Source organism: Sardina pilchardus, chromosome 12 (assembly GCF_963854185.1).
Source record: "Sardina pilchardus chromosome 12, fSarPil1.1, whole genome shotgun sequence".
Taxonomy (NCBI): Eukaryota; Metazoa; Chordata; class Actinopteri; order Clupeiformes; family Clupeidae; genus Sardina; species Sardina pilchardus.
In genome coordinates this window covers 16,865,512-16,887,975 of record NC_085005.1, presented here as the reverse complement: position 1 = coordinate 16,887,975, position 22,464 = coordinate 16,865,512, and the positions used below count along the sequence as shown (strand labels likewise).

General features: G+C 39.9%; 1 protein-coding gene across 1 annotated transcript in view; it reads right to left on the bottom strand.

Moving 5' to 3' along the window:
- The window catches only part of LOC134098203 (CMP-N-acetylneuraminate-beta-galactosamide-alpha-2,3-sialyltransferase 1-like), a 29,389-nt gene extending 15,773 nt beyond the window's left edge, over positions 1 to 13,616 (bottom strand). Inside the window, exons 1-3 of the mRNA XM_062551196.1 lie at positions 13,561 to 13,616; positions 2,004 to 2,267; positions 1,467 to 1,660 (exon numbers count right to left, since the gene is read on the bottom strand). Of these exons, the coding sequence (XP_062407180.1) occupies positions 1,467 to 1,660; positions 2,004 to 2,267 (458 nt within the window). The 5' untranslated portion in view covers positions 13,561 to 13,616. The remainder of the gene's footprint in view (positions 1 to 1,466; positions 1,661 to 2,003; positions 2,268 to 13,560) is intronic.
- Positions 13,617 to 22,464: the final 8,848 nt, after the last annotated feature.

The following is a 22,464-nucleotide window of genomic DNA, read 5'->3' as shown; positions in this document are numbered from 1 at the left end:
AACTCGCTCCCACCAGTCTTGCGTCCTTTCGCGGACGTAAATCTCCTTTTCAATTGATGTGGCAGCGTAAGCATACTGATATGACTGCCTGTTTCTTTCTTATCTGTTTTAGAATTTCGGTAGCCTAATATCAAGAGGACTTCGCAAGGTTTTGAATGCGAAGAGCAGACTTAATTCTGTCGCGTACATTCTGGAACAATAAGTGTTTGTTTTCAGCAGCCATTTCGTTAATTAGTCGACGTAGACATGCATTATAGGTCTTGCGTGACTGAAATTCTTAACCAGTGTTGAAATAAAATGTGTGAATGTGTTTGCTGTGTTAACTGGTGCAGTGCCCGTAAGGTACAAATAATGTTTTCCAAGAAACTTTTAGCCCATGCGCATGCGGGCCATTTCAAGTGTCAAATGTAAAACACACATGATCGGATTTGGGTCACTCGCGAAAGTAGATGTAAATATGCAATCAAAAAATCAGATATGAGCACAAAATCGGAATTGAGCATATCCGATCTGCAGTCTGAACGCAGCCTGTGCACCTCACATTTCACTCTCAGTTGATTCGTGGCGTAAACAGGTGCATGGCTGGATAGAAGTCAGGTTGTATAGCCTACTTTAGGTAGCGGTTCAATACCCATGTGGAGTTAAAATTACTTTATTTAGGTAGGTTTTTTGGTGGCATATTCATGATCCAGTGCATATAGCCTACTACAGCACATTTTGGCATTTATAGATGTCATGCATATTTGTATTCGTTCGTCTCCAGTTTATAGGCTATCAGAAAGTTGGCAAGTCAAACTGTCGAAGACACGTCATGAATCGTGGAACATCATCAACGAAGCCAGTTGACACGTAACACCGGCTTCACGTACTGGAGATCTCAGTATGCACAAGAAGGCAAAGGACAAAAGTGTGTTTAGGAAAACGTCTGCATTTAAGACTTTATCGTCCCCGCGAGCCTATAAGCCTATAACAGGTGCGATATTTCAAAATCCCCATGTTATTTTCCCATAGGAAAAATCACCAGATACCGAATCTCAAAGATGGCAGCTTTTTTGCGAACTTCGGAGGTCTATATTGCACCACAAAATATCCGACGAGCATCAGGTGGCTCCGCAGACCATTATTCAACTCATCGTGGAGTGATGCCGGTCCACTGCCCGTAGTTTGAAAAGCACCATCTCAGAGCCATCAAAAATATCAACATCTAGATAGATGATCAAATGGATAACATTCTCGTCTTCATGTCTGAATTGATGGCTGTAGTGGAGGGGTTTAGCTAAAATGGGCTAAATCAATGGATCATTTTATGATAAAAGGATCACACCAAATTTGACAAAGTAAATGTTTGTGCTTAACTCCCCCACTATTACTACATTCCTATAGTTTTACACAATTGCTCAAAATGTCTCAAATATACTGCCTCCACCCCCCCACACACACACACACACACACACATCCCTCTTTACCTGAAGACAAAATCACTGGCATCAATCATTGGTCCATAGTGAGAGTTCTTCAGGTTCCCAGAGTTGCCCACCACTGCACACACCCTGCAACGGTCTGGACTTCTATCCAGATAGTGATCCTGGTTAGGAATGACTTTGAACAACTTTTCCACAACCTCGCTATAGTTGCTTCTTTTATCGTCGCGCTGCAAACCCTGTCAATAAAACATAAAGTACAAATACAGAATCCTTGTCTCATGTAACAAAGTATAGCCATTTGAGTATACAAAACTGCCTTCATTCATCGTCAACATCCTATTCATAGTGATGTTTGCAACCAACCAAATACCTCTAAATGAAACTAATCTGGGAAAGATTCATTTCATTTCTCCTATATCTCATAGGCAGCCGAACCCATCATTCATAAATCAATAAAACATATTTTTCAAATGTGTTACTTAAACTAATTATTTCCAGATTCCTCTTGACCTCACAAGACCTTGGATACAACACATTTAACACATCTCATAAAAAAATGTGAATAGCCGGGTTCCTCACCTTCCACCATTTCTCTGTACTTTTGCTTAGGACACTACTATTGGCTGACATTAGCGGATGGTACGAGGAGTTGAAGTGATCAGAAAACCAGGAATCGTTCTTCCCGTGAAGGCAATGTCCGCAGGCACAGGGTGATGGTGTTTCTAAGTACAGATAGTTGTTCTCCAAGTAGAGAAGTGGAAGTGTGCAAGAAATTATGATTAACAGAAGAAATTCTCCTTTTCTCTGCACAATTTTCCTCCAGGAATTTATGATGAACTGCATCTGGAAATGAAGTAGGGTAAGTGTTTAAAATAAACTTCTTAATTATTAAATCTGAGCCTAACATAAAAAAAAAAAAAAAACATAAAACAATTACGTTTCAGGTGTGTGAGTGAAATGAATGGCCATTCAGTCGCTCAGCTTGAAGAATGCTAAACGGTACAGTGCATCTAGTCCATTGCACAGGGCAGTCTACTGAGGTGTAGACTTGAGTCACATGACATGACTTGATATTGGGGGCTGGGGGCACCTGTGCATGTTGTCCATAGGACAGGCTACTGTACGTTACTGCAAGTAACGTCCAAGGTTATCTCTCTAATGCCAGCCCCAGATCTCACAATTAACCATGTATGACAACAGTGGTTTACATCATAGCAGTTTATTTCGTCAGTCATCATGCTCATTTTAATGAGTAAGAATGATTTCTCCCGCGAGTCACGTCAGGCAAAATGCAGCAGGACTCCGGGACCAGCTGCGTCTAAACTTTCGTCCCTCCCGTTAAAGATCTCAAGCTCACGTTGACGTATGAAGCCAGCTTATAGGGACACTTCACCGATTAGCATTAAGCTTTGCATCTTTAGAAAACCAGTCATGTTGTTGAATGGTCGTGCATCATTCCCTCAGTTTGCCTTGAGATGGGAGAAATACGGATTTCGATGTTGGACTTCCTGCTTTCAATGATGTAAAAATCATCATTTTACATCATTGAAAGCAGGAAGTCCTGGGTTTCATTGAAATCCGTATTTCTCCCATCTCAAGGCAAACTGAGGGAATGATAGCCTAGAAATCTAGACGCCCCTAGCGGCAGCAAATGTAATTTGGCTGGCGGGGCAGTCTAGGCACGATCCATAGAGCTTAGAAGCTGAGAGCTGGAAAATCAAGCAATCCAATCACAGTGTGTATAAAGTCGGAGGGCGGGCTATGGTGACTAACATGTGACGGTAACGCATCCTGCTATTTGAAAACAAGAAGATGATAAGTTTAGCGTTATCCTATTGCGTGGAGAAGGAAGGTTACGCAGCCAGCTACTTGAAAACAACAAGATGATTCGTTTAGCATTATCCTATTGCAGAGATGTAATGTGAAAGACAACTGTTTATCCCACCCCTCCGATTGAGCCCTGCGGTGAGTTCCCAGACTCTACATCTTGATGAGGGTCTGGCTCGTCAGGCTAAGGGAATGATGCACGATCATTCAAAAACATGACTGGTTTTCTAAAGATACAAAACTTAATGCTAATAGGTGAATCTGAATGAGCCTATTTTATTTTAATTGATACTTAAAGACACAAATAAACAAAACAACATTCAATGTCATAATACTGTATGACAATACAATGTATACAGAACTAGAAAAGCACTCAGAGAGCGCAGCTACCTCCGCCTGCCTTCTTCTTCTAGGTTGTCATACATTTGAACCTAAACTATTCAGATCGCCACCACGTGGCCATACCACGCCATTACACCACTAAGCTAAATACATAAACGGCTCCGGAATCCCGACGGAATTACGGATCACTCCCAACATTTAATCGTTTCTTCCTTGGGTCATGCCTGACATTTTACAATTTGCAATTTCTAGGGTTTTATTCATTGAATTTTGCAATGAACGGTTAGTTTACTAAAAATGGGTGTCTCAACTGTATAGGGTTGGGCATCGATAACCGGTTCCGTCTTGGAACCGGGTTTAACTTATCAATTCCATCGACATCGTACGTCTTTTTTGTTATCGATTCCCTTAACGATTCCCTCAGCCTGCATGACGTCAGACTTTTTCCGGTTTTCCTGAAATTTTGTGTTACTACACGCCCTCTGCGACGACTCATACTACAAGTCAAATCGTGTAAGGGTAGTAATACCAGCAATATGTTAAAACATTTGTCCGTGAAGCATGGGATTAAGCTCCAAGAGTGTCATGTGTTTGACAGACTACGGAGAGGTGCTAACGTTGCCCGGTCCAAGGCTCCAGAGTGCATATGCGCCCAAAATGTTTAAGAGTGTGCCTGAAAATAATTCTAGGTGCACCTGACGCTGCTCGGGTGAAAGCATGGGTGAGATAAGGTAAATTGGGACACTTTTTGGTAGATCACAAATAAAACTATTTAAAATGCCAAACAGGGTGAAAGTGAAGACTTTTATCACTTCATATGAGTCTTAGCAACATTTCTGTGCAGAAAATATGCTTCCAAATATAATATTTTTAAAGATATTAACCTTCAAAGACCACAAGACACCATACCTCAGACCAAGAAAGTGTTCAGGTAAAATGGGACACTCGGTCAGGTAAAATGGGACAGTCAGTTTAGAATTGAAAAATGTGCAACAAATTGTAGAATAATGACAATGTTTATTTGTATTTTTTAATCATTTAATGATAGTGTTCAGATGTGTGTGTTTGTGGGTGCGTGTGTGCACAAGCACAAGCGTGCAAGTGTGTGTAAGTGTGTGTGAGTGTATGGGCCTACTTTGAGTGTGAAAAGGCTAATATGCGGCTAATATGCTAACACCTTAACGCTAATGGCAAATGTAATGTAAAAGTGTCCCATTTTAGCTGATTTTTTTGTCCCAATTTGCCTGATGCACACCAAAGTCACTAAAATTCATTTTCCTTAAAAAGTAAAGGACATAGCCCAAAAGTTTTGATATTAATTTAAACCTCTCATGAAATAGCATACATTTCATGAGAGTTTTGTTTAATATTGTTTTTGTTTCAACTACAATATCCTTATGATCATTAAGACAGAATCGGCTTGCCATGGGGCTTTCCTTGCAATTATTGGGTCCACTGATGTTTTTAATCTTGGCACCTCCCATTTGTGATACTTTAGACCAATCAAAATGATTTTATTTGGTAAAGGACATATGTAGTGACAATATAATGACATGTTTTCTGATTGGCAGCTAATATTTAAAGAGATAAAGGTCTAAAACCAACTTTGTCCCATTTTACCTGATGTCCCAATTTACCTTATCTCACCCTACGTTTCCTTCACAAGTTTTAATTGTAGACTATGCGTGCAACTTTGCCAAACTGTATAACCCCTTGGCCCGCTCTCTCTCCCTCTCCCTCTCTCGTGCGCGACACCCGCCCCTCGACATGCACATTCACAATCGTGAAAGCAATGACGCATAGAAGACAACTAGCGACATTATAATTAATTTCGGTTAGCATCATAGCGTAGGCTACTGCACAAATTTGATTCAAACTCTTGCATTCAAGTTGACTGATCATCTCAATGTTTTCCAACTCTAAGACTCAAAAGGGCCTGTCCCAAGGAGACAAAGTATTAGCCTACCTTGCAACTTAAACACACGTGGGGAAACTGAACAGTCCAACCAGTAGACTATAATAAGCTAGCCAACTATGCTACTTTGTTTACAATTTGAGGCTTCAAGCCGACAGCTGAATTAAAGAGGCAGAGTTGTAATATGAATAGTCATGAATGTCATGAATATCAGAAATGTCAGTAGTAGGCTATAGATTAGAATATATAAAGAATTATATTTTATTATATATATACACTGTAGGCTATATATACATATTTATAATTCTTTAGAAAGAATATGTATATTCCTTATTGTGTTTTAAATAAAGACAAGCTTTTTCTACGCCTTATTGTTAAAAAATCATTCACATTATATGAAAGGAGAGAGATAAAAGGTGACCTTTTGGCGTTAAAGGCGATGCAACGAAAAATGTGGGTGCACCTACATTTTTTGGGAATCGATAAGAGAATTGATAAGGAATTGGATTGATAGGCAGAATCGATAATGCCATCGATATTGATAAAAACTTATCAATACCCATCCCTACAACTGTACCATGGTAGGCTACTGTCTCAACTGCAGGCTACCACATATGGTGAAGAAGCAGTCGACAAAAATGCACCTTATGTTTATGAGCTAATTGTGGAAAATATAAACTACTTATGGGTATTATTGATTGATAATATTTAAGTCTACAAGCTCATAAAACGTCATGTGATGTCATGTGGAAATTCACTTCTTTTCACTATCTATTTTTGTATGTAAAATCAAAACGCAAAAAGTGTCTCAACTGTACACGGTCTACCGTTAACGTCTGGTTTTAAACAGTTGTAATGCTAGTCTAACGTCTGACAAGCACACAACTTGTCTACCTTGTTATTGTCCATCTTGTCCATCTAGAATAACACCTCTAGCTTTGCTGCCTCCATCTCCCATTCTTTCTCTGTTCGTTGTTTAAAAAAACTTGCGATATCCATGATGACTAATTGAGTTAGTGATTTAGCTTCACATTGTGTGCTGATAACCATATAGCCTAGCTAGCCGAGTAAAAAAACAAGTAGCCTAGTTGCACGCCTGCGTGCGTAATCTCTCCTGCTCAAACAAAATATGTGCGTTAATTTTGATAACGTGTTGACTAACTTCATATAGAACATTGTAAATGGCCTGATTCTGAGCAATCGATATCAACTAATTCAGCACCTTCATGATGGACAGCGCCTTGCACGTCGGACGTAAGGAGCTTTTCGTAAGAAGTATTTAATGACTATGAAGATAAACAACTTCGGTAAGCTATGGAGTCTTCGTAACTAACGTTATCGGGAAACCAGCCCCTGAACTGCACATACTAGCCTTTTTTTATTTGACTATCAGCCACTGCCTGAAAAATATGGTGATCCGAACAGAGCCATAGCCTACTTTCTCAAGGAAAACATGCATCTTGGAGAGGGCAGCGTACTATCCAGTTTACCTGGCCGACCGCTCGTTAGGCTGGCCGATGCACAATCTTATAGGCTATTGAGAATTCGCCAGTTGTTCAACCAAGTAAAATACCTTTCGCTTAACCAATGCTTAACCCTGTCCATCAACGTCAGATTAGTCGATAACAGCCGCACGCAGACCTCATTCCCGCGGCGTCCATGTAGGTCCAAACCAAAAGGGTGAGAAGAACATAATACAAAATGTGCTTAGAAAATTGCGTAGGCCTATTTGTAGCTGAAGCCTCAGGAAAATCGGCTGGGGCACACACTGAACGAAATCTGTAAACGCTTAAATTGGTCAGAAGAAGTGTAGGCCTAATTGGGAAGAACAAGAAGCATAGGGGTCCGTGGATCTTCTGGCCAATCGATTTTCGTTTCAGAAATCAGAATGGGTAAACAAAAAATAAAGAATATTTCATTTTTTCAATTGACAATAGAAAAACGGAAAACGCAGATCTGGTCGTTTTCTGTTTTCACCAGTATTTTTCACACATGGAATCACAGACAATAAAAATAAACCCCAAAATCCTGAAATTCATCTTGTAAATTCGGAAATCCATCTGTCAACTGGCTTCCTTGATGACGTTCCACGATTGATGACGTTTCTACGACAGATGTGGCACCTTGATTTGTCAACTTTCTGATATAAACTGGAGACGAACGAATACAAATATGCATGACATCTTTAAATGTCAGAATTGATTGTAGTAGGCTACGTGCACTGGATTATGAATATGCCACCAAAACATATTACTTAAATAAAATAATTATGATTCCACATGGGTATCTATCGAACCGCACCTGCTTACGCCACGAACCAACAAAGACCGGAACGTGAAGTGCACTTTACTTATACCATTAAAACATGTCAACTCATGTTATTATGATTGTAGCAAGTTAACATGACTGATCATGTTACAGTATCTGGCTACCGAGTTATCTTTGCCGTTGCCCAAGCCATTTAGTTGACCTTCTAAGTTGGTTATCATGGTTAAGTTTTACAAACGTTAGTCAGTGGCCGTAACAGAAACATGAACGTCTAATTGTGCATCCTTTTCTCCTAGACTAGACTATCCTTTTAAGAATTCAGTTCATGAAACACTGCCATTGAAACGCATGGGCAGGAAAAGTGTCCATATTTTGCGCATTTACGCACAAGGATAGTAGGCTAAAAACTAAATAATACACGTAGGCTTGTAGGATATTAACGATTGGCCGGGTTTCCCAAAATCGTTAAGAAGCTCTTAAGTCCTAAGAACTTCTTAGGAGCGTTCTTAGAACATTCTTATAACGCTCCTAAGAAGTTCTTAGCACTTAAGAGCTTCTTAGCAATTTTGGGAAACCCGGCCAATGTTGCTGACATGTAAACATGGCGTTGATAGATGTTTTAGAATAGGCTATAGTACGCCTATGTCTCATTCTGTGCATTGGATTGTGTTGTGGCGTAACAGGTTATTGCTTCGAGCCTTACTTTATGCTATAGGCTAATCTGTGGGTTCAATCCTCGCCTCTATCCGTTGCTTTTATATTTATATCTTTTTAGATCAGCAATGCTTCCACAATGTGAGCTACAGACAGACTAGGTGGCCACAGACAGCCTGACGAGCAGGCAGTGAACATGATCGGTCATAACTTGCTACAATCATGATAACATACAGTTTAACTTCCTGTGTTGCGCCACCTAGGCTACCCAGTCCATCACACCCAATGAAAAAAAAAATGAAAAAACAATAATGCTTAACAACAAAATCATGGACCTTTTTTGTTGTCTGTAATTCCATGTATGGAAAATACTGATGAAAACAGAAAACGACTAGATCTGCGTTTTCCGTTTTTCTATTTTCTAATTAAAAAGTGAAATATTCTTTATTTTTTGTTTATCCATTCTCATTCATGAAACGAAAATCGATTGGCCAGAAGATCCACGGACCCATAGGCGCGGGAAGTGGGGGTGGAGGTGAAGCTTTAAAACTGTGAAAATAAAGGAAGGCGTAACGGTCCGTGTAACGCTTATCAGTTCAATTTTCTTTCCAAAACTTAAAAATCAGAAATTGGAAAATGTATTTCAATTTCCTAATATTGTGTTTTTTTTCGCCAGGTAAAAACGTCAGTAAGATTTTGGAGTCGTGTTTTGTATTTTGCATATGTGTTGAGCTTGGTAGAAAATTGGAAAATTGAAAACATAGAAAATCGGGAAGGTTTGTTGTTTGCGCCTCTAGGCTGCTGGGGAAGCATAACACTAATCCAGCGCGAACTTTATGGGCGCTGCCATCTTGAATATCGCCATTCCTGCGTGCCTGCGAGTATGACGAGTGACACTTGCCTGTGCTTTTCAATGAAAGCATCCTGTCAGAGAATGTCTAACAAGGGGTCCCGCTCATGAATGAAAAGGTCAGGTGAAAGGGAACATTGGATCAATGATGTCAGACTGTACCAAAACTTACCAGTGAAGGTAATTTATTAACACCATAAAGTATTAAGACGTGTATTAATAACAGCTAACCTCTGCAACAGCCGCCTATGGAACCAACGGGCTAATTTCTTAGCAGCCAGGCACGCAGTAATGGCGGTTTTGTGTTACTTCCGTGTTTCGCTGGATTAGTGTAATACACTGATCAATGGCTGCGCGTAGAAAGCGCAGGCGACTTGTTGCGTTTCCTATGGCTTTACACGGGCGAATGTTTAGTATATCAGCTCATGTATATACATTTTGGCTGGTAGTTGTAAAATGTAGTATGTGTGTGTGTGGGGGGAGGGGTCCCCCACTTCTAAGTGACGTAGCTGGTCCCTTTGCGTCAAAAGAAATGCGTGATGCTGAACCTTGGGGGCTGTTTAAGCCCTCCGAGCTCAATATGCTCCAGTATATGTGTGAGTCAAGCAGTAGTAAGTTAATTCATGTCTCTCACTTAGGCCGTTCATCCTGTATGCTACACTGGCTGCTGATGTTGTCACTCTGCTCTGCTTGTGAAGCTCAAGCTGACCCCAGGGGGATTCAATAGCATGGACTCGGCAACAGTTGCAACATTAATTCTGCATTGCAATTGTCTTTACAACAGGCAGAGGGGCATGACCACTGTAATTGCAGAATTAATGTTACTATTGATGTTGAGAAATGTCCACACTTTGTATTGTTACACTCAAGTGAACCCTCCCTGTCTTCTGGCCCAGTTTATGATCAAGCAGTTTTGTGTAGGCCCTACATGACAATCAATGTGATATTTGCACCAACACGGGACCTATTAGAGGTTGATGTTAGAGATTATTTACAAGAATATACAAATAATATCTTCCATAATAATGTGTGTTAGAGTACATACAACAATAAGTCATCGCAAATGTAAATAAATACCAACAGACAATAGGGACAGGTCGAACTAGGTGTTTTTAATGGGCCAAACATCATGTGTAATGTTTGTGCATAGACAGTTTGATAAGAATCTCACTCACGCCTCTTAACAAAACTAATAAGGTGCCAAACATTGTTGACTCGCACAAAAGACAATCATCATTTGTTTTTATGTACGTCTGCTTTGGCATTTGGTGACAGTGGCTTCGGCAGCCACATTTTGAATCAAATATTGCATGCTTTGCAGTCACCTGTGTGACTTTTGCATGATTTATTACTGATGATCCAAATCTGTCATTACCTGATGTCCTGTTTGCTAACAACCTGCAAACATCCAGAGTACCTCTGGAGCTATCTCCTCCTGCTGAAGTTGTGGCAGCACATTACATCCCTGAAGGCAGGTACCTGACCCAACCCACAGGCATGACCCTCTGTATGGGAGTGCAGACTTACAGGAGCTGTGGGACATTTGCTTTTCAACAGTTTATCCCAGCTTTATAGACATCTTTTACAGCACAGTCATGTGGGACAATGTTTTTTTCACACCAGCCCTGCTTTCATACATTACTGTAACATTACAAACAGACTCAGTAGGAATGACCTTTAAACTTTCCATGAAATATGTCACATCTGTTGCAAGAGAATTAGCTGGCGGTGGATGCTGTGGGGGACTGTGGTCAAGCTTTTGAGCTATGGTCATCACAATGGAAAAACGGAGGCAGGAGCTGCCTTTACATTTTATTTATTTTATTATTGAGCTTAAATATACATCATTACATTATATCATGTACCATCTGCATCAATCAGATCAGTATAAAGGTCGGTAGTCAATAGTTGTAATGGAAAATAAGGGGAAAGACAGCAAAAACTTCCAAGGCTTAGCAATAGGGTGCATGCTTACCACCCAACTATCCGCCGGCCTAAATGAAGAACTAAGGAAAAGGTTAAGGCAGCTCATGGTTATGTCAGGTAGCTGGGTGATATTACTCAGTTAAAGGGTTGGCACCCAAACTCCAACTCCAACACCAAAGGCCCACAGGCTCAGAGGCCCACAGGCTGTCACACCAACATTGAAGTTTCACCCCCCCCCCCCCCCCCCCTCTCCCCTCCTCAACACACACACTAGATCAGGCCACATCAATACCACCAGCTAATTCAACAGATGTGACATAGTTCATGGAAAGATTAAAAGTAATTCCCACTGAGTCTGTTTGTAATGTTAATGTATGAAAGCAGGGCTGGTGTTAAAAAAACATTGTCCCACATGACTGTGCTGTAAAAGATGTCTTCAAAGCTGGGATAAACTGTTGAAAAGCGAATGTCCCACAGCTCCTGTAGGTCTGCACTCCCATACAGGGGGTCAGGCCCAATGTCCATGGGTTGGGTCAGGTACCTGCCTTCAGGGATGTCATGTGCTGCCACAACTTCTGCAGGTGGAAGTAGGTCCAGAGGTACTCTGGGTGTTCGCAGGTTGTTCGCAAACAGAGCATCAAGTAATGTTGCACACAATGTTGTATACAGTCCCTTTAATTTTCCACAGCTTTGTTTCCTTGCTCTAACACACATTATTATGGAAGATATTATTTGCATAGTCTTGTAAGTAATTTCAAACATCAACCTCTAATTCACTAGGTCCTGGGTTGGTGCAAATTTCACATTGATTGTCATGTACATAAAACTGCTTGATCATCAACAGTTTAATGATGAAGTTAAACTGGGCACAAGGCCATGAAGACAGGGAGGGTTCACTTGAGAGTAACAATACAAAATGTGGATATTTCTCAACATCAATAGTAACATTAATTCTGCAATTACAGTGGGCATGCCCCTCTGCCTGTTGTAAAGACAATTGTAATGCAGAACTAATGATGTTGCTGAGGGGAATCCTCCTGGGGTTAGCTTCACAAGCAGAGCAGAGTGACAAGTGAGAGACAATCATGAATTGACTTAATATTGCTTGACTCACACATATACTGGAGCATATTGAGCAGGGAGGGCTTAAATAGCCCCCAAGTTTCAGCATCACGCATTTCTTTTGACGCAAAGTAGGGACCAGCTACGTCACTTAGAATTGGGGACTTTTATGTTTAATGCAGCGGTAGGCCTACACCGCCCCCCCCCCCCCCCTCACACACATACTACATTTTACAACTACCAGCCAAAATGTACATACATGAGCTGATATACTAAACATTCGTCCGTGTAAAGCCCACGGAAACGCAACGAGTCGCCTGCGCTTTCTACGCGCAGCCACTGATCAGGGAATAGCGCGAGGTGGCTTCCCCAGCAGCCTAGAGGGTCCCTAGAGGATCAAACAACAAACCTTTCCGATTTTCTACGTTTTCAATTATCCAATCTTCTATCAAGCTCAACACATATGCAAAATAAAAAAAACACGACTCCAAAATCTTACTGACGTTTTTACCTGGCGAAAAAAAACACAATATTAGGAAGTTGAAATACATTTTCCAATTTCCGATTTTTAAGTTTTGGATAGAAAATTGAACTGATAAGCGTTACACGGACCCGTAACTTTTGTTGTTTCCCGTTCTTCAAATTTTGTATGTGATGTTTGCGATGAGGGATGAAGAAAGCGATAATTTTAGTCATTTTTTTTTTTTTTAATATTACATTTAACTTATATTTGTAGGCTATTGCCCAATCAGAATGGATTTGACGTGGTTGCGAGATTCCGCATTCACGCGCACTCTTACACACAGCAACGAATATAGGCAGCGAACAGTGTTGGCTATAACTTACCTGGTTACTTTGTGGCACGGAAGTCTCTTTATGTCTTGAAAATGGTTACATTGCGTGTTTTTTTATTTTATGTTAGCTGGTTGATGTCGAAAATTATGAGGCATTGCATTGCAATTATCGCACGAAGTGTTGGACTTTATCACGTTTAAACGTTGGCAAAATTAGATTTTGCTCATTCTTTAGCATACTTGACTTTGCACTCACAAATAGCCATAAATGGGAACCTTTACAATCAGCTGTGATTCGCCTTTGTTCAAATAAAAGGTAGGATTAAGTTATATAATGATTAGGCTACTAATCTACTCAAAAAAAGAAGATGGAATTCAGGTGTTGTTGAACTGAGTAGCCTACATTTGTTGGCAACAGTCAGATGACATGGTATGGAAAATGAACATTCCAAGTGTGCTGCATTTCCGTTAACGGTAAATGAAATAATAATAATTTACCTTGTTAAACTTCTTCTGACAGAGACTTCTTCATGCACAGCGTTACACACACGGACTGACATAACTGATCAGAGATAATTTCTGGCTACGCCCCTGATGTAGCCAACTATGATTCAGGTGTGACTGTGAGATTTTAGGATATAGGAGACAATAGCCTACCACACGTTGAGTCACATGGCAAGTCCATTTTAAAACTATAAACCTAAAATCACCCTACCACAAATTACAACTAGTAAGGCTAAACTGTTCTCTAACTATTTTAATCATTTCTCGTGAATATACTAAATTATATTTAAAAAAAAAAATATTTCTGTCATGTATAACTTGACTGAGGTAACTTAGGTAACTCAGTAACTTAACACTACTGAGGTAGAAATGTCCATACTCCATAATGACTACAATTATTACTACAATTAGCTATGCCAATTGAGGGCAGTAAGGACAGTGAAATAAGCAATGATGAGGACAACATAGTTGTAAGAGTGGGACACAGCATCAGGTATCACCAAAAGTGAGAACAATGGTGAGGATTGGATGAGAATGAAAAGTCAGGCAGTGAGGAGAGTATTCAACCAGGGATAGGGCCACTGATCTATAAAGAATTCTTTATAGATCAGTGGATAGGGCGTCGGTTGTCGCTGAAGTCAAGGATCCATGGCCATTACTCAGTCCCTGTCTGGAGATGGTCTAGCCAACGTATGAAGGGAAGGGTGCATTTGCCAGCCTATTACTGAGGCAGGTGTTCTCCTGCAAGTCTTACACATTGTACTGTAGACAAACCTTTACTCTGTGCAGAATGATGTAAATGTATTCCTCTGAACTGTATAGGCAATGGAATGGAGGCTTTCATTGGCAGCAAAAAAAGGAAGAGGCGTCACTTCAAATTATGTAGAGATCAGGAAGGACAGCACTGCCCACTGGCCTTAGTACACTGAAAAACAAGGCTGATGCAAAAATTACAACTGCCCTGACCAAACATGAGTGAAGTGCAGAAAGTGTGATGTTCACCTGGGCTTCACCACTAAATAAATGTCCGGTTGAGTTTCACCAGCGCTATGAATAGCAACAAGGGACATATCTAACACACAGTGAAGAGACATTTTATGACTTGAATCAACATGGGATATATTCAAAATTCATCATTCACAGACATATTGCATTTTTGTTTAGTCCGAAAGATCCTGAAATGAAATGAATCAAGTGAATTTAAATTAAATATGTCCATGAATAAATAATCCATTTATCATTCATTAATTGGTTTTTACATTGAGAAATTGTCAAAAACTATATACCTAAATGGGACATAGTCATTTTGTGAACAGCAAAAAGGGCATTTTCGATGCATTCGGGCATTACCTCTGACCCAGCTGCATGTATATGCATTTGCATGACATCAGTGAATATTCAAAGTCCCTCCCTACTTGTTAACAGCGTTCTGCTCTGCCTCCGCCCCTCGAGTGCTAGAGATTCAAATTTTCACAAAGCCCAGTGAGCGACAGAATCACAAAATTCTCTAGAAACAGCAATTGTCCAAGTAAAACAACAACAAAGGTTTAGTTGGGTTTCGAACATGTGACTCGCGTAGTAGGCAAAATGTTCCTTGCGTCAAGCATCATTGGCACTTCACTACAGTAAACATATAAAGCTTCTTTGGTTGTAAGCCTAGCTATAGCCTACTGAATAGAAGAATAGAATAGAATATATACTTTTTTGATCCCGTGAGGGAAATTCAGTTCTCTGCATTTAACCCAATTTAACCGAATTAGTGAACACACAGCACACAGTGAGGTGAATCACACAACCCAGAGCAGTGAGCTGCCTGCCCAACCAGCGGTGCTCGGGGAGCTGTGAGGGGTTAGGGGAGCTTGCTCAAGGGCACTTCAGCCGCGGTGGACTGGTCGGGGATCGAACCAGAAACCCTTGGGTTTTGAGGCCGAAGCTCTAACCAGTGGGCTACAGCTCTCCTGATATGATATTCATGTTAAGTGTGATGGCCCATGACATGAGCAAACACAGCGAATGCAAGCCTTAAAGAAAGCAGATTTATTTTGCCTCATACAGTTACAACAAACTAGCATGACCTCACTTTAGACGTTGTTCATTTTGGGGGACAGAAACACGTTATAATGCGCAAAAAAGTATCACTTGTGGGCCTCAAACTGCTCACTAAAATGTCAAACCCATTGCAGCAATATCCCCTTTATCAACTGTGCCACTACTCTATTTAGTTTTATTTAGGTTTTGTGTAGTCTATACGGTCTTCCCATTAAATGAATGTAGCCTACAGTATGTTATCTTGTGACAGTTTTTGTCAGCCGATCAAGACCTACATTCAAGCAATTGCCTACATCTGAAGTGAATGTTTTGCAACAGACTAAACGAGCAATAGCCATTTTAAAATCTAATTTAGGCTATGTGTGCTGTAGCAAAAGCTCTACAGAGTATTTGATCCCTTTGTAGCGAACATCAGGTGAGTTCTGTCTAGGAACAGTTCTGGAGGGAAGTGCTCTGTACCAGAGGAACGTCCAGTTTAAGGAGGTGTCTCTAACCTTACAGCTCAGAGTCACTGAGTCTCCTTCAGCTGGCCAGCTGTGTGAGGAAACTCTGAGAACTAGACTGTTGTGTCGACCAGCCTTAAACGCTGGGTCAGATTCAAGACTCCTTTCCTCAATGGTTCATTGTTGGTGGAATGAGTTGCCCACAGTGTTCTCCATTTCTGTGATAGCTTTGGGTCTTTCAAGAGGGTTCTACAGGCATTGTAGGAGCAATTGTTAGCCATATCATTTCTATAATTAATTAATTAGAATAATGTATGCCCTGTTGTCCTATTAGGAGCATCTGTGCCCTCTACAGGTCAAAAGGCCATTAAATAGGAAGGTGACCTGGTGGAGATGTAGCTGACTGGGAGCACACAGCTTTTTGACCTTGCTTGCTTGCCGCTGGATCAACTTTTTGTGCTTTTAAGATTAAGATGTAACAATATTCAGTCTGCCTTATAATGTATCTATCAGTTAAACTATGTACTAATCATTTTGGTTACAATAAAAGACCATCTGTTACGTCCTTAAATGTATATATTTATTTTTATGTTTAATTACATAAATTGTTAAATGTTACATCCATATCTGTTTTGTCTGTGTTGCATGCTGTGCTGTGTTCTCGTGTCTCTCTCTCTCTGCTCTTCCAATCTTCCAATTAAGGTCACATGTTGAAGGTGATTGGGATCGATTTTGGAAGTGTGCTCCCATTGGCTGAAGAGACAACCAGGCAGTGGATAAGAACCTGTCTGCCCTCTTCCCTGCAGATTTTCCCCTCTCCTGTTTCAGACAGTTGTTGGATTGCGGTTGCTGTGTTGCTGTGTTGCTGTGTTGCTGTGTTGCTGTGTTGCTGTGTTGCTGTGTTGCTGTGTTGCTGTGTTGCTTGGTTGCTTGGCTGCATGGCTGCATGGCGTCTCCGTTTTATCTGTGAAGCTTTGTAGGGAGGCTGGGTGCCATTTACTTTGAACCGTGTTATTTTTCTCCTGTTTCTGGCTAGTTAGGGAGTGAGGTTAGGTTTGTTGTTAATTTTATCTTTTGGTTTTGAGGCAAGTTAAATTCCATTCCCAATACTAGAAGTTTGGTTTATTATTTTGGCCTTTCCCCTTCCTGAAGTTTGTGGTAATGCTTCTTGTGTTTATCATTTTGTAAACTAGAAAATGTAATTCCATGGAAGGAATTACCATTGCATGTAAATGCAAAAAGGTTGCTGACTGTGTAAAACATTCCTATTAGGTCTATAGTTAAAAAGACAACTAGGCTACACAGAAGAATAGATAAATAACAATAACCCAATTACATTTCCACTGAAATTACTTGGAAAGTCACATTTAAAAAGTGATTTATGAAAATGCATCAAAATTGTGGATATAGGCTATTATGGAAAATAACTCTTCATTTATTAGAATTTAAGACTGAAATGAAGTTGGCAACTTCAAACGAGTTGCAAGAGCTGACACTTTAGTAGCCTACAGTGAAACGACTGGTAGGATAGCTTATATAGCCTTCATATCTTCACTAATGCAGGTTAAAAGTAGGCCATAGACTTAGACACCATTGGAATACGGAATACAATTTCAAACAACGCCAATCAACTATGATGCACCAACAGGTAGGATATCTCAGAGCCATATATCTAGCAAATGTAACGTTAGCTTACAGTAGGCTAGGATATTTGTACAGGATGAGCTAGTATGTTCTTCGAAGTCTCTCCAGGTGTGTGATTGTCCTAATAGGAATGTAGGCTACAAGCTGTTAACAAAGGTTTTTGATTTGTGAATGATACCGAAAAACCTAGCCTGGAGCAAGTTTGGTTGTCGTTAGCTAAATAAAGTGTTAGATTTACGTTGACGTTAGGTTAGATTGTCTTTAGCTGTTGATAACGTTACCGAGAGCAAACCGGTTACTGTAACGATATAAACAAATCAAGTTAGGAGTAGCCTAACAGGAGACAAGACAATAACGTCCTGGTTTACAGCAGCTATGGCATGGTAGAATGTTTTCATAGCTGTTAGTACTCAGCACGCAGCTACAGTTTAATGAGTAGACAAAACATTCAGGTTGCAGCGGCTTTAGTTTGGATCAAAGATCCTTGATTACTGACAGCTGAGCACTGACGTAACAATTAGTCTTTGCCGCCAAAGGATCTCAGTGTAAACTCTATGGGAATTTTAAACTCTTTTATCGTAAATATCTCAAAAAGTATGAAGTTCACAAATTTCAAAAATACAATCGTCAAATCTCTGTTACAAGATCTTTGTAGGAGTGCTTGAATGACGTCAAACGGTTAAGTGGTTTTAGCGTTATAAATCGTTGATTTTGGTCGGAGGAAGAATAATTATCCCGATAATAAAAAGAACAGGGATAACAGTACATTGCATTTACATGCAATGTAATAAATTCAATCTTATTGCATAAAGCTCTTGTTGTGTTGTGAAGTGCTGAAACCAGGAGACGGTAACTTCTACTTTTTACAGTGCATGAAAATGCACTGTACTGTTCTTCCTAGGCTTCTTCTTCTTCTTCTTCTTCTTCTTCTAACGCATTTAATGCAGCTTCAACCGTTTAACGTAGAAACTTCATTCAAACTTTGTAACGTAGGTCTTGCTTAGGACACCCGTGCTATTTATTTTTCAACTTTGTAACTTTTATACTTTTTAAACTATAAATTAAAAACTATTAAAATTTCCCCATAGACTTAACATTGTGATTATGACATCATAATAGGGCAATTAGAATCTTCTGCCAGGTGGCCAGGCCAGCTGCAGCAGCTCTCTCTCTCTCTCAGGCTTTAAGCATACATTCTCTGTGAAGACTACATATACCTGTTAAACTGTTTCCTCTGTCCACAACTGTTTCAAAATAAAAGTCCTCACTGCAATAATACACTATTAAATCATTTAACCATTGAAACTACTAATCTATTTAACTGTTCAACCATTCCCACTGTCAGTTATCATCAACTATGCCTCCAGTCAACTACATGAGACCTCCATGTACCTAGCAACCAACATAGCAACCATTAAAATTAAGCGTTTATGACCGTTTCCATAGCAACCAACATGATTTTACTACAGTAACTTCTTTATTCCTGATAGTGGCAGCCATGGATACCCTATTAACAAATGTTTCAAAATAAAAGTCCTCAGTAGCAAGTTAGCTAGTTAGCATAGTTAGCATTGTTAGCATAGTTAACATTTTTAGCATAACTGCTAAAAATGATTGGCTAAGTTAGCTAATCAACCTGGTTAGCATTGTTAGCATAGTTAGCATTGTTAACATAGTTAACATTTTGAACATTTCTGTTAGAAATCATTAGTTAAGTTAGCTGATCAATCTGGTTAGCATTGTTAACATAGTTAGCATTGTAAGCATTTTTACCATAACTGTTAGAAATCATTAGCTAAGTAAACCAATCAACCTGGTTATCATTGTTAACATAGTTAACATTTTAACATACCTTTTAGAAATCATTAGTTAAGTTACAACTGGAATGTTTAAGCTTTAAACTGTCTACCTTCACACATCAACTCTCTTTAAACTATGCAATCACCATCTTTACCCTAGTTACACCTTAGTAGCCATATCTACATCATCTATCTATAATTTTTTTCATTTTCATGCACTGGTAATTCCTTGGAATTGCATTTCTAGTTTAGTTATGTCGCCCTAAACCCTAGCGCCAAAAGGGGGTGACGTAACACCATCTATTTTTCTACTACTCCTTTGGATAATACAACTAATGCAGTGGGAATAGGAGGAACCTCTTAACTCATTCACTGCCATTGACGTCTTTAAACGTCAATTTAGACACATACCTTGACTGCCATTGACGTCTATAGACAATTGCGTTTTTCAATGGGGAGGGCTCCTGGGTGGGCTTGGGAACAATCTGGCATGGTTTCAGGCTTGTAAACAGACTGTACTAGCGATCCGAGCCGCTAGATGGCAGCAGTGCCATTCGGATGATTAGTATCTGCCTGTAGAGCCAACATGCAGAGATGCAACATGCAAGATGCAAGCTAACAAACTGAAGATCGACCACAGTGGATCTAGTTTGCACGTGGTCCAGCGAATAAATATGCTTACTTCTTACATCAAGGATGGAAAACATGTGAACGGTATGATGCATTTACATTGGATATTGTTATATAGACTAACAACAACTTTGCTAGTGCTAGCTTGCTAAGTCTACCGTCCTGTTCGAAGTCTATAGCGACCATCAGAGTCCCTAGCAACCTTGACGAGACTGACGAGATAACAGTGCAATTGTGGTTGACATACTACTGAAACGCTAACGTTAAAAAGTTGATTTTCACAAAAAGATCGTTTTCTCCATTTTTTGGTCAAAAACAGGTGGTCGATCTTCAGTGTGTTAGCTTGTTGTATGTCTCTACATGTGCACTCTACAGGCAGATACTAATCATCCAAATGGCACTGCTCCCATCTAGCGGTTCGGATCGCTAGTACAGTTTGGTTACAAGCCTGAAACTCTGCCAGATCGTTCCCAAGCCCACCCATGAGCCCTCCCCATTGAAAAATGCAATTGACGTCAATGGCAGTCAACGCAGGCTATGTGTCTAAATTGACTTTTAAAGACGTCAATGGCAGTGAATGAGTTAAGGAAAGAACATATTGACCTCTATTGCCCTTGGTAAAGTTGAATACACAGAGAAGGGAAGATCTTTAATGAAAACAATGAGGAAAAACCTTGAAGGGAAACAAATATTCTGAAAAAACCCATCATAAAGAAAAATATGTCCAAATTATTGCCACCCATAAAATGTCAGAGAAACAAAATGCATGACTGAAACATTTTCCATATTCAGCTTCTTTAAGTTAACGAGTATCCCTGAACTAACCCCAACCCCCATCACCCCCCCCCCCCCCCTTAGTTTTCTAATTTTATCATTATCACATTTTATGAACATACATTAAATAATAATACTATACTGAATAATTTGAACTGGCAAACAAGCCAGACACTGTCAGCAGTCATTTTTTGAACAACAAAGCAAACTAAGTTTTACTACATTCATTTTCAGTTTCAGAGATTTTATGCTATAAATTCACACAATAGCTCTAAAAGAGATTGTCATCATTCAAATTACTGCTATAAAGTACTGCCATAAGTACACAGAGGTGCTTGCTCTGCCCCCTGACTTTCAGAGGATGAGTGCAATACAAAGTGCTCGGGAGCAGAAAGGACCCACCCTGTGCCGCAACAACATACATCACCACACTATCTGGTGCTGGGCCTGTAGGCCTTTGCCAATGGTTTTTCCAGAGTCTTTTTGACTACCACAGCAGGGAAATAAAAGGAGGCGTGCAAAGGCGAGGATATTGAGGTCAAGTAGGCTACTTTAAGCCCTGCTAAACTCTGGGCACTGTCCCTCACCCCATTTCACTTCAGCCACCTCACTCTCTTACACTCTCTCACTCGTTCATAATCCCTTTGCAGTTTTTTTGGACACCTTAGTAAAACTTGTCCTTCCTGTAAGGTAGTAAAATGACCAGTTTGACTGCTCCAACAGGGCCTGTGGGGAGCACTGGTGCGGCATGTTAAGGGACCCCGCTATCCACTATGCGATCAGCAGTAGGGACGACCGATTTGGGCCCACACATGTGTACACACACACACACAGGTGCGTGCGCGCGCACACACATCCATTGAAAATTAACAAAGTTAAATCAATTATAATATTATAAAATATTGCTATTTTTAAGTTTATTCTCAAAATAAGGTATATTCATATTGTGAAAATTAGAATATTATTTGGCGATTCCCTGACATGTTTAGCCTACAACCAAGCATAAAACATAGAATCCAGTCCACTGTTGCAGGTTGTTGTTTTGAGGCAAAATGGCAAAATAAATATTAGAGGAAAACATTAAAAAAGGATAATAATGAGTGCATTACTCATCCAAGAGTGAAATAAATATTTAGGATAGTCCCATTTTAGAATGAATGAAAACTAATTTGGAAATTAAGTCATGTGGTCAAATACTGTATAAGCTTGCTGTTGATTTCCTTTACTTCTTACTATCACTATAAATCAATTAAATTCACAGCCTGTAAAGTTGTGGGTTCAATTCCCTTCTTCCACCATTATGCCCTTGAGCAAGGCACTTAACCTCGAGTTGCTCCATGGACAGTGGCCCTTGTAATATACGTGTATGTTGTGTATATGCATGTATTATGTAAGTCACTTTGTAGATGTGTTGTGTATACTGTATATTTATTATGTAAGTCACTTTGGATATAAGCGTCTGCTAAATTAGAGAATAAAATTGGATGCATTTATCATTTCTTGTGCTTAAGAGCCCCACTATAGTCATTCTTCAACAAGGCAAAGAAGCAAGACAACAC